General features: G+C 36.5%; 1 protein-coding gene across 10 annotated transcripts in view; it reads left to right on the top strand.

Annotated features, from left to right (window-relative positions):
- TRPM3 (transient receptor potential cation channel subfamily M member 3) overlaps positions 1-13,351 on the top strand; it is a 463,424-nt gene that overhangs the window by 303,426 nt on the left and 146,647 nt on the right. For all 10 annotated transcript variants that reach the window (XR_015700935.1, XR_015700934.1, XM_087741457.1 and 7 more), the window contains exons 2-3: positions 11,038-11,117; positions 11,836-12,040. Coding sequence is in view for 8 of the 10 variants with exons in the window: in XM_087741457.1 (XP_087597583.1) it covers positions 11,038-11,117; positions 11,836-12,040 (285 nt within the window). In the remaining 2 variants the exon portion in view is untranslated. The remainder of the gene's footprint in view (positions 1-11,037; positions 11,118-11,835; positions 12,041-13,351) is intronic.

The following is a 13,351-nucleotide window of genomic DNA, read 5'->3' as shown; positions in this document are numbered from 1 at the left end:
TCCTTATTGTTCTCCAGACTAGAGCAGTTTTAAGTTAGTGCCAGAGTTCAGTGAATTAGAGAAAAACATGGTTTGCTGGCAATTGCTGTCCCATGATAATGGTTTCTCTGAAAGTCTGTTCTGAGTGTTGTAGTCATTTCAGCCCTCTGGGGATGTTCGCTGTGCACTAGAGCTTTGGAGTCTTAACGTGATTCAAGCAGTGTGTTTTCAGTCTCTTTCCCACGCTTGGTTCTGGTGTCCATTCATATACCCAAAGACTTTTTCTTTTTTACCAGGCTGGACATAAAAGGTGAAGAAACTACAAAATTGCATTCACATTGACAGGTTCATCACGCCAGCTTTCCCATAAAAAGAAACCATGTTAATAAGTTTTGTGTCTCTTGAAAATTTTGGCCCTTTTTCTTTCATAGTGAAAGTGATTGATGCAAATCCTCTGTGCTGTCTTTGGAGTGTTACTATGCCCTGTCTTGTGAACTAGTCATCTATAATTACTACTCCCACATTCTTCTGTCCCTCTCCATCCCAATAGTGATCACTTGATTTGGCAGCTGTTTGCACTTTTATATAATGAATTAAGAAAATCTTTTTTTATGAAGCTGTTAACAGAGACATTTGGAAAAATAGGCATGGACCTTGCATTATTAGTGAAAAAAAGAAGGAAAAAATATGTGCCTATTTGGGCGAATCATCTACTATGAGCAAGTGTCTTTCAATTTATGCTTTGGAATTCTAATGTAATTTTGAATCTCACCAGTTTCTAATTATTCCTTAATGTGTTAAATATTTAGCCATTGCATTTTCTGAAATGTATCTTTTGTAGTTTCTTTCCTTGAAGAAATCTCTGTCCTGCTACTTCTGCAGTGAAGGTCCACTACTCTACACAGTTGTACTTTAAGACAAAAATGAGAAACTGGACAGACAGTCCTAGTTTATGTCTAACAACTTTGAACATCTCAAAAAATGTCCTATCAGTCCAGCATATCTCATAGCAAACTTACAGGGCTAGCTTTGTTTTCTGTTTAAAACGCAGACCATATAAATACATTTCCATTGGAGAATGAAAAAACCCATTAATATCAACCTGAAGTATTTCCATAATATTTTATCCCTGCTTCCTATGAGATGTTGGTATATCAGATTGGGCCATGTACAAAAAAATAGGTATGTTTACAATTTTCTCTGTGCCTGTAAAAAGCTACAGCTATGAAGACCTGACAGAAAGAATACCTGCTTCCAGATCTCTCTTGGTTGCAGCTAAAGTCCACTTAAAATGATTAGTCCAAAGAGATAATAGGATTTAGACTGTGTTGTTAAATCTTCCTATGTGATTTGAAATGAGTTCAATTTTTTCTAAGTTAAGTTAATAATGTAAATTCCACTTGACCCTGTCTGCTTAATGATGTGACATAATCAGAAATCATAACATGTTTCATTCCAGTATATCCAACTTGGGCAGTGATTATCAGCAGAAGAAATCACAGTGCTGTTAGTTTATTCCATATCAGACAACTGACATTATCAGGTCTGAACAATAAGGGCTCATATAATTAAAAATCACATAGTTCCAAAATGCCAACAAAAAAACAGAATGAATTTACCCTTATGACACAGAAAATCTAAGAAGCATCACAGCTACACCAGACTGTGCTGTCAGGGTGAGAGAAGCTTCTCCTTGGATTTTTTTTGTTCTGTGTCTCGTTTGTGGCAGTGTTTGTGCAGGGATCTGCCGTGGCTGTTCATCCCACCAGGAGCCCAACTCTTACTCCCTCATGCTGTGCCAAGCAAATGGAAGAGGGGAGTTACCAACAGGACAATGCAGAGGATGCAGCATCATGCTTGCCCTTGGTTTGGTGAATGAAGGTTGTTTCAAACAGGATGACCCATAGGAGATACCTAGATGCAAGGAGTCTCCAGCAGAAGAGAAGGGAGGAGATGGTGAAGAAGAACAGACGGTTGTAGAGAGGGAAAAGGATGTTGCCTTCCTCAAAAGAAACATCCTCTGGTGTTTTGCCTTCTGGGTGTTTCAGTGGGCAGACTGATTTTTTGCCTTCTTCAGCTAAGGGAAGTTTCCCTTCTTTTACATCTGAGAAAATGATGAGTTTGGCTCAGCAGAAGAGGAGGGAGACAAAAGAGCTGATCAGCAATGTTGTCTCATCTCTTATAACCAGCTTTTCTCTTGTTCCATTTCTCCAAAACGGTGTCTGGAGGAAGGCTAGAGGGTCGTGAAACCAGGACCTCAACCAAGGCATTCTAGCAAAGGATGCCTGTGGGGCTGCATAATGCAAGGGGCTCAAGAGGGACTTGTGAATAACTTCAGGGCTGGAAGATGAGATGAAATGTGAACAAACAGTGGCATATAATTGATCCATTTGAATGTTTAGGCTTGGGGAACGTCTGGAATCCCCATTCCTTCAGGCCCTTTCATACAATTATGTACAATTTAATTTTAATTGCTTCATCAACTCAACACCCACACAGTGGCTAGCAAAACCACCTCACTCTAATGAAAGAGCAGACAATGTTATAGCTGTCATACATTTGTGGGGTAGAATGAGCAATTTAGAAATCAAGTCGTTCAGACCAAAATTAGATTCAATGCAAAACTCCTACGTGTGCATTTTACCCTCACGATTTTTTATTAGAAAGCAATGAGATCTCTCTTAATGTGAAAGTTATTTTCTTTCCTTAATTTGAGGAGTTAAGAATAATGTTACCCTTTTTTAGAAGCCAAAACCAAGTTTACTGGTTTAAAAGATAAATAGTCCGCCCGTGCTGAATGGCAGAAAAATATTTCCTGTGTATTCTGCTTTCCAGTTATGTATGTGCACCGCTAGACTTCTGTGATACCATGTTTCATTATGATTTGTTAAGCTACATTTGACATGAATTAGAACTTCATATAGGTGTATTGCTGTTCTGTCAGATTTTGATTAAAACAGCTTGATTTTTATAGCAGTTCTTTACAATTAGTATTATAAATTCTTTACTGCACTGGAGTGAACTATTGGGGTTATGCTAGATACTTTTATGAAAGTATTACCACAGTGGTCAGCAGTGGTGGTTGAGAAAACCAAATCAATTTTTATAGGAAAGGAATAGATATCAAAACAGTGAATGACTGCTTGCCACAATACCAATCTGTAGTTCGTCTTTGATGCACAGTTCTGGTTCCTCCCAGAAGGAAGGATAAAGTTAACTGGAAAAGGTTTGGAGAAGGGCAGCAAGGATGATAAAAGGTAACAAATGGTTTCTATGAAAGGGAATACTTGGTAAATGTTTAATCTGTGTGGGAAAAAAAAAATTAAGAACGTATCTTGAAAACCATGACTGGTATGAAAAGGATGGATGGGAATTGACTGTTCACTGCCTGTCTCAGTAATAAACATCATGGGAAAGTATGAGGAGTCATGTTCAAAACAAACAGAAGGAACTGATTCCCTCTGCAGCAGGGAGAAGGATGTTAAGGATGCTGAAAGTTTGCATGAAATCAGCAGACAAGTTTGTGGAGGAAAGCCCATGGAGCGTTACAGTACGTGTAGAAATCACAACGATGCAGGAAGTCCATGAGCAGAAAATAGCTGGTATCTGAGAAACTATTAGGAAAAAGCATTATATACATTTGACATGTTTTTCCTTTTCTCTAGGACCTATTTATGGCACTTGTAGAAACAGGGCAGTGGGCTAGATTAACCCCTCATCTGATCAAGTAGGGCTATCTTGCTAGAAAAGATTTATTTGCTCATTTAAACAACTTTAACCTCACAGCAGGTTTGGTGAAATCATAAATGTTTCCCTAAAGAAATATCATGAATGAAGTCAATAGGCTTAGTTCTTCCCCTCATATGCCAGTACCCATAAGAAGGAAATAGGGGAACTTCTTGAAAGTGTTCTTTACAATATATCCTTCATTTTAATGAGCTTCTCTTTAAAATTTTCCCCTTGCACTTCTATTGATCTTGAGGAGGTCTGTAGGAGCCTGGATGTCTACACCAGTTCTTGGATCTAATAATTCTCCCTGGTTCTTTTTGAAATGTCTGTTAATCTTTCCAGTTGATTTATCAATAACATGGATAATAATGACTGGTCACATATGTTTGGTCTATGTAATGTTTTGAAACTATGTAAAGAATAAATACAAATTTGCATAGTAGCATTAACAGAGACATACAATTTTCATTTCTGTTACCTTGCAGTAAGAAAAATGACAGATATAATGCTTAAAATCATAAACTATTGAGTGAAAAGTTCCCAATTATTTTCAAATTACTCTATTTCTTCTAAGCACAGTATAAAAATTACATCTGGTAAACAATGCTAACAGATAAATTCTGTAACGTACTATAGTAATAAATGACTGCATTCTATGCCCTCCTACTCTATACTGAGTACAGCTTGATTTTCAAGACAATTCAACATTGGTTTTGGAACAACTCTGATGATAAAGTGTGTGGGAAATCAGTTAGAAGAAGAACAAAACGTAGAGAAGTACAGCTCTAGTGGGTAAAGGCCTGATGGCCAGCCTCAAAGATCCTACTAGTAGTAAACGTCTGTTAGAAAATGAAACATCTTGGGACTGTCTAATGATCCCTGTCTTAATGTCCAGAAAGGTCAATTCCTAATGCTTCAAGCAAGACATAAAAGTGCTTATAATGCTTATAATTGGACAATGCTGCAAGGAGAGGTAGAAATTTGGTTTAAGCGCACCTAGTAATAAGGTTATATTGAAGCATTGCCATCCTTTGTACTAATCTAGCTATAGAAGCTTACAGATACAGGGTCTTTACTCGGAGACAGTGGGATTTGCAAAAGTGCCCATTTGATTAAGGAACACTAATCGCATCAGCTTGCAATAGCACTGAGGCAGTTCAGTCACCAGATGCTCCTGCAAATCCTATCTGTAATTTGCTCCACTCATACTCCATTGCCTGTCCAGCTGCTCTGCCCAGCTGCAAGGTAGAGAAAGGCTTTTAACAACACCTCTCTTGCCCCAGTGAAACCTGTCTTGTAACCAGGATAATGGAGATAAAGTTGGGAAACAGAGGGTTAGAACTCCCTCTGTTCTGCTCTGCCACTGAAATTGCAGGTTTCTAAAACTGTCACTCTTGGTGCTCTTGTTAAAATAATGTTAATTCAGAGGTCAGCAGTTAAGCATCCCAGCTACAAAACATGTTAGAATCTGCCAGAATTTGTCTTCCCAAAAAATTTCTCTTCTTGATTAATTTTTAATATTTGCTCTCCTCTTTTATGAGGAGTCAGTACTGAGCTCATTGCTAACTACTATTTGAGAGTTTGTTTCATTAACAGTGAGCTGGGTTGAACATGTAAATAATGTGTATGTTTGTAGCAGTAAGCATGCAGCATCCACCTCTCTGAAAGCACTATTTTGCAGTTGCACCATATTGAAAAAAACAGCTATCTCTACTTCTTGGCTGTTTCTTTATTACTCCTCAAAATATAGGAGTATCTATGGCATTGGTAGTTTCATTGCCAGAGAGTCATAACATTAACACATCTTTAAATGAACTGTGGCAAAGACAGTTGTAATTTCCTGTAGCATCACTGGCATGTGCCAACTCCAAGTCCCTATCTATAGAACATCCTTCACAGTGCCACAGGGTGACATACATGAATGAGCATAACTGTTATTATTTGTGTTGATTTCTTAAGATGAAAGATGTGGGTTCTGCCCCAGGTTACTTTGCAAGCTGAAACCTGAATCCAGGAACAATCTCCAGAATCTTGTCAAGTCCAAGTACTGAAGTTTCACTTCCAAGTCAGATTTGGATTTTTAGTCAGTCATCTCAGTCATGTGAAATCTTTCCTTTCCTCCCCTCACTCTTTCTCCACCCTCTCCACCAAACCAAATTTTCTTGTGTTAAAATGCAAGCAGTCTTTTCCTGCTGACTCCCCAGTCATATTATTTACCTCATTGAGCTGCTTACTAGCTGCTCTCCTGACACTGCAGCTTTCTCTACCTTTGCTGTTCTCCACAGACCATCTTTGGTCTGATCCTGCGCTAAAGAGATCTCACAAGATGTGCACATGGTCTCTAATGCTCTGAACTGTGTGGTAGAGAAACCTCACAGAATGTAGCTTTGCTGGAACAGAGTGTGTATATATAGGCATACAGAGTGTGTATATGCATGCATACAGAGTGTATATATGCACATACTTTGTATATACATTACATACAAAATACGTATATGTCTTTTACACAAAAAACTCAGGGAACCAAGAGAGAAAAATCATCTCGTGGATTAGCCAGCCTAGCAGAAGCTTCTCAACATGTTTGACGGTATAAGAAGTTTAGAAATTATGCATATGCTCAGCCTTGCACATGCTGAGCCCATCAGAGCTCATGTACATGCAGAATAGATTAGTGCTTGTGTATTCATCAGTGCCAAGGGTGGACAGAATGTTTTCCATGCATTAGATGCAGCTGTATTGAAAAGGCAAGGAGGGTATGTATGCATATGTAGGAGTAGAGAGGAATTTATCCAAATTGGGGGGGGGGGGGGGGGGTGTGGAGTAAAAATATTTTATATTTTAAAAACTCTTTAAGTAAGTAATTAAACACATACAATTGCTATGTACTAAAAAAATCTAACTGTTGTTCACGTGAAAAGGTTGTTCTTCAGTGTTGATATCAAGAGGGTACAGTAAAGTAGTTCCCAAATTCATAAACATTCAAGTTGTGTTTTAAGTTGCTAACTTTTGATTAAGCTGAAAACAATGCAGTTGCTTGTCTCTGAAAGACAAAGGTTTATGTTTATGACTTTCTGAGAAGATACATTCACTACAGTACAGCAGCTGTGGTTAGAAACAGTGACAAACACTAGCTTCTCTGGAAAAATGCCATTGTTGATTAATCGCAATATATTTCAACTCTGTATAGATTTCTCACAGTTACCCAATAAACACACTGGTTTCATTCTTCAGAGATTAACAATCTCTCCTGTGTGCTCAGGTTCTTTCCAGTTTAGTACACTGTTTCTTTTGAAGGATTTGTTTTCCTGGGTTGAATTTAAGAACTCAGAGCACCTTATCACACTTTCACAAGCTTGCTCTCTAAGGGGGAAAGAAGAGGGGGGAAAAAAGCCCATCAAGGCTTGTGCCAGTTAAATCCAAGCTCTCAGGGGATTTGTTTTTCTTTTGGCGTCAGATTAGATGTTCAAACCAAGCGGTGTTGTGGGGCTGCGGGTGAGTGTCCACCGAACCCTTAACAAGGCTAATCCCACAGCAGCACATTCCAAGCAGCTAATGGGTGTAAGGGCTTCACTTGGTCCCACATCTCTGCACTGCGGATTGACTGTGCGCCCTGTTAGGGGGGCGGTCGTGGATGTGTTATTAGCGATGACCAGCAGCAGGGAAACGTGGACAGCAGAGTTTGCTCTGGGACAGACTTAAACGCCAAGTTTGATGCTCAGGTAAAGAAGAGGGAGAAAAAATGTTCTTGGTGGGATTTTGCAGCTAGGTTAACAGAGAGACTTAACCTAGAGATCTAAGCTATGAATAAACTAAATCAAAGTATAAGCATGGCATGTACTTTAGGAATTCACTGTGGACTTTAAATTGTCTTATGAGTTGATACGGAAGGAGTGTTTATTAAATAAGAGAAAGAAGATAAGTTCCTTGCTCTACTATTCTTGAAAATACTTTGCTATACCTTCCAAACTTTTTACTACTTTATTACTTCACACTATAAACAAGAGTTTAATGCAGACTGTTTTGTTATGAATGTGTTGATTTCCTCAAGTTGTTCTAATTTTTTTACAGAGACTCTACAGCAAGTAACATAATTTATTATACCTCTGAACCTTGTATTTCATTGCAAACGGTCTCTGTCACAGAAAGATAACTGACATGGAGCAGTGAAACCAGGTGCTTTCTTTTTAGTTTGGAAGGACAAGGAATTATGAAATGAGTAAATCATGTATTTTGGCATTATGACTCTGTCAGGCAGGATAGTATATTGTTTGAGATCTAAAAGCTGGAAAGTCTTTTTTTGTGATATGAATAAAGGACTTTTAAAATCAGACTATTATTTTTGCAATACTACATTTGAGGAAGTATGATGAAAATTCAAATGCAAATTATTATTATATTTAACATAGCCGGGATTCTTTTCTACTTGCAAAGACAGTATGAAAAAAGAGTAGGAAAACAAATTTTAAGTGTCAGTTTCTTGGTTTTTGAAACCTGCTTGTATACCTAAAGAAAAACGTTTTCGGTGAAGTACCTGTTATGGCACCTTTTTGTATGGGATCTTGAGGCTTAGAGAAACTGAATTAGTGGTGATCTTTAGAAAAGATACATAAGGTCTACTAGTAAGTAAATTCAACAAGGTAAATTGTTTGTAGAAAAGTATATACAATTTATGAAATTTAATAAAGGATATTTTTTACGGTGTCTTGGCAATGTGAATGATAATCATATGCCATGTAAGCTCTGCAGTAGGAGCTGATTTTGGATGCCAAGAAGAAAAGTTGTCTTATAAAAGCTTTTCATGCTTTCTAGAGAGGATAAAGGATATTGCAGGCATGTATTTAGTGTTAAAACAAACAAGCATGAAGATAAATTTGGCATTATTCTATAAGTGTTTCTTTTTTGTCAAAATGTTACTGTATATATATATATATACAACAAAGGGGATTCAGAAATCTGCAACTTATTAGTTTGTGTGTTCTTAAGGCAATATAGAAAGCTTGTGTAGTCTTGGAACTTGAAGGGGAGAAATTTCAGGAATGTGTGGTCCATACAGTAAAGTATGTAATTTCAAATGTTAGCATTGCAATACCTGAATAATAATTGTAACTTCCTTTCTTTCTCTACAACACTCAACAAAAACAAAACCCCTAATTTTCCCATGTAGTTTAGTTTCAAAAGTTCTACAGTAAGAGGGTCAAATGAAGTTCATAAAGTTCACTCTGGATGCCTTGACAGTTCTAGAAAGTTAGTTTATAAAAAGCCTTTCTTTGCCTGAAAAGACTACTAAATAGAGAAATTACTCAACTCTGGACTAGACTTCTAAGGTGATTTGACCATATAATATACGATGTCATGATGATGATTATTATTGATTATTATTATTGATTATTATTATTCTGATTATGATTGTGATTATTATGATGATGCTGCTGATGATGATTATTATTATTATTATTATTATTACCTGCATCATAGGCTTATAAACATTTAGAAGTTATAATAAATTAGAACTTCAAGGTAATCTCTTCTATGTAAAGTAAAACTTTTTTATATTTTTCAGAATTTCTATTTAACTGTCTTTTGCTTAAACATGAAGCAAAACTTGCCCCACATTCTATAATGCATTAACTTTCTCTTGCTACAGTAAGGAAGAACAATCAAATACAGTTCTATTTAAAGTTTTTTAATAGACTTTTCTTTTTCCTGACTGTAAAAGTCATGTTAGGGTGTCTGCCATTCCTACAAAATATGAAGTTTAGCCAGTTTTTTAAATAAAAATGCAAATAGAGCAAAGATAAAATATTGCTACATAACACAAGTGACCACTAGATCCAATACAGGATTATCTTCTGTGAAAAAGGCAAAATAATAACTTTTTATGTACTGAGAGTGATAAGTAATGAATGTAGCTAGAAATTCTTATTATGGTACTTTATACTAGTGACATTCATTGACTCCAAGACATTTCCACAGTTCACAATGATTTTCAAAAGTCCCACAAACACAGGCTTCTGAGTTTAAACATGAAAAACAGGATGCAGATTGAGTTGACAAAAAGGTAACATTAGATAGTTAGTAACGTAGCATTAGTTACGAAAGGTAATAGACAGGTTAACTATCTAACCTTACATAGTAAAACGTAACATTAGTTAGGTAATGTTATAAAGGTAATTTCATATTTTCTCTTTTTATAGAGACAATATGCTCAGATTTCCTTTAAATTATCTAAAGGTCATTTCACATTACTTAATTCTCAGATAACTTTGTCATAGTTCATAGTTTATAGTTGTGTTTATTCTGTGCAATTAAATAGGTAATTTTATTATTTAAATATATTTTATAAATTTTTTCTGTTTGAAATGAATTTTTGTAGGAAAGTTTCAACTTATCTCCTTATTACATGAAATAATTGAATTCTGTCTGGGGGAAATCTTCTAGACAGCTTGCCAGAATTCATATTATATGGAGTGAGTACTGTCTAGATAATTAAAAAGATTTCAGAACTCTGTAAGTCTCTTGTTTGTTGTTTTGGGTTTTTTTCTTTCCTACCCATCTATCCTTCTTTTAAAAAAGATCTCTTGTGTATCTGAAAATTAAGACTACGCTGAGGGAAATTACTTGATTTCCTGCGAATATGTGGGGGAAGATCTTGGGTGTTATGAACAGGCATAGCTTCCTTGAACTCAGTCAGTTTTAGAGGTTACATCAGCTGGTCATCTGACTCTTAATGTATCAAAGTTTTTTATGTTTCATTTCAGAAACAGATCTTCCTTTTTTTTTTTTTTTCTTTTAATTAAGATGTCCACATATGAAACTATATTTTCTGGCTCCATTGTAAACAGCACTCTCAGTACTTATATAAAAAATTGCATTGGAATCATGGTGTTATAGGTTTTATTGTGAGATATTTATTTTCCAGTTTCTGAGATATTTTTTTTTAAATTAGAGCTGACTTAATTGTATCACTAAAATGGAAATAGATTTTTTAAGTGTTTTTAATGAATAGGTGTGTTTTTTCTTTATCATGCAGAAAACTTCACAGTTTGAATTAATTCTTCTCCAGTGATTCCTGCTATGAGAATATAGATGACAGCGTCAAAGGCATCTGGCTAGTGAATATGAAAACAGTCTTAAGAGCTTGTGTTGGGTGCTTAGCTCTAGAAGGGAACCATAGTTCTAATGGAAAATGTTTGCTCTGTGCAAAATGTGCACTCCATATCTGCAAAGTCAGTGAAGATTCCTTTTATGTTTGAAGTTTCTCTTCAGTTGTACTGTAAGTTGTGTTTATTAAGCAAACAAAGCTCACAGCATTTCCTTTCTCATTTTTAGGCACAGAAATCATGGATAGAAAGAGCATTTTACAAGAGAGAATGTGTTCATATCATACCCAGCACCAAAGACCCCCATAGGTAATTGCATGCTACTTGTATGAAAAATGAAAGTCAATTACAAGAAAATGGCTATATATATGTGTGTGCATACATATGTATATGGATACAAATAGTTTGTAAAGACTTATTTGATCAGAAGTTGATTGAATTACATCTGGAGTGATGGATTCCTATGGGCACTGTTTATTTACATTTCAAAACTTATTTCATCAAAAAAAAAAGATAAATCAAAGGTAGATCAGCATCTATGTTTAATTTCCATATCTTAGTTCAATATTCAGTGCCTTGAATATTTACCTAAATTGGATGCATGTCTGCATGACATACAATATTGTCAAATATTGTGTGCATGACATACAATATCGTCAAAAGAAAATAACTGCAGTGAACTACCAATTTAAAATATGTGCTAGTCCATGCAAAAGCTGATTATTTGGCCTGATGTCATCTGAAGACAGTAGAAAATGTTCTTTAACTTCATTTTGTACATATTTAGAACAAAGCATGATTTTATTGAAATATAGGAGAGTCCAAAGTAAACAAGAGCATAGAAAGAGAAGGTACTATCTGTACTATGTTGCTTCCACAAGTAGAGGCTTTAGATAGCAGGAAAGTGGTCAGCAGAGTTGAAAAGATTTTTTTTTTTTAAGATTTGTAGGCCGTTTAAGATAGATTGTTTCCCAATTTGGTTTATACATGCACGTGACTCAAGTTTTCTGTTTGTTTAATGCCATAGGTGTTGCTGTGGGCGTCTAATAGGTCAACATGTTGGACTGACTCCAAGCATCTCTGTTATTCAGAATGAGAAAAATGAAAGCAGGCTTACCCGCAATGACATCCAGTCGGAGAAGTGGTCCATCAGCAAGCACACGCAGCTCAGCCCGACGGACGCTTTTGGAACCATTGAGTTCCAAGGAGGAGGCCACTCCAATAAAGCCATGGTAACCATGTTTTTCTCTTAGATAAATAATGCTGCTAGCTCAAAAAAGGCATTCATAAAGAATAAACAGCATTCTTTCTTAACTTCATTTTAAAGTATTATTTAGTGTAAGATTGTACCATATGTTTTTATGTATCATGTGCCAAAGAACTGGTGAACAGAATTAACTGTAAAAGCCAGAGTGCAGCATAAGAGGGGCTACCTTTATGAAGACTGAAGATGTTAATGTGCTGCTATCTCAATTTTCTTCCAACGGCTAGCCATCCCTCTTTTTCTGAATAACTTTAGAATTCAACTATGGTTTCCCCATTGTTGGGTGTGTCTGCAAGGCTGACAAATTTGAAATATACCAAATTTCTTTTAATATTCCTCCAGACGTATATCGGAGGATAGACCGGTTAGTCTTATTGGTTCGTATTTCAATGAAATAAGAGGCCTAGTAAGTGTCTAAGCTAGGAACTGGGAAATCCCTATTCTGCCATGGATTTCCTTGAGCAAGTCACTTCATGATAATACAATGCTACGGAGCGATACCTAATTATATTAATCTGAAGGTATTGCTCCACTAAGTTGGAGAGATGTTTCCAGAACCCACACTAACCCATGCATGTATTTCTTCTATGTGGCATTACATGAAAGGAGGAATCTCTCTGGCTCTATCTAAATTGCAGAACCTGGAACTTTGAGAATGAAAGATGAGTGCGTACCTAGCATATCGTGGCCAAGACACTGCTTTGGACAGCAGTGAGGGCAGAAGCAGAACGCCTGGGCACTTTGCAGAATAACCTCCCCAGCAACCCAGCACCATCTTCTTTGCCTGAATACTTCCCAACAGGTCTCTCAATCTGTCATGGTAGATGATTAGGTGTATTAGAGACAATGAAGAGCTCGGGTACTATGCTAGCAAGAGCCAGATATTTCCCTCAGATGCATACATAGTTGCTGGAGATGGAATGATTACTTGAGTGGATGGTTCTGTTTGCCCAGATGGATGTCTTCTCTTGATAGAGACCAGAAAACACTGTTGCACCAAGAAACAGATAGGAAATTAGGTCATTTCTGTGAGAGTATCACAGCCATCTTATGTTCACTTGATAACCAATCACCTAAAAATCTGCAAGGCCACCACTAGAGAGACTCTGATTCAGGAAATAACATTTGTTTAGTGTGAATAAATTGACACCTCCCTCAACACTGAAATGAACCAAACCATGTTGTTGGTATCTTCACAAGGAGTGGGAACAAAACAGAATGCTTTTCACCAAAACTGAGAAGGATTCAGAGATATAGTAACTGTCATGCTATTAACCAT

This window comes from Nipponia nippon, unplaced genomic scaffold, assembly GCF_047370975.1.
Source record: "Nipponia nippon isolate SJK-2023a ecotype South Korea unplaced genomic scaffold, ASM4737097v1 scaffold_8, whole genome shotgun sequence".
In the NCBI taxonomy this organism is placed as follows: domain Eukaryota; kingdom Metazoa; phylum Chordata; class Aves; order Pelecaniformes; family Threskiornithidae; genus Nipponia; species Nipponia nippon.
The sequence above is the reverse complement of the archived record's forward strand: the minus strand, read 5'-3'. Positions and strand labels throughout refer to the sequence as shown.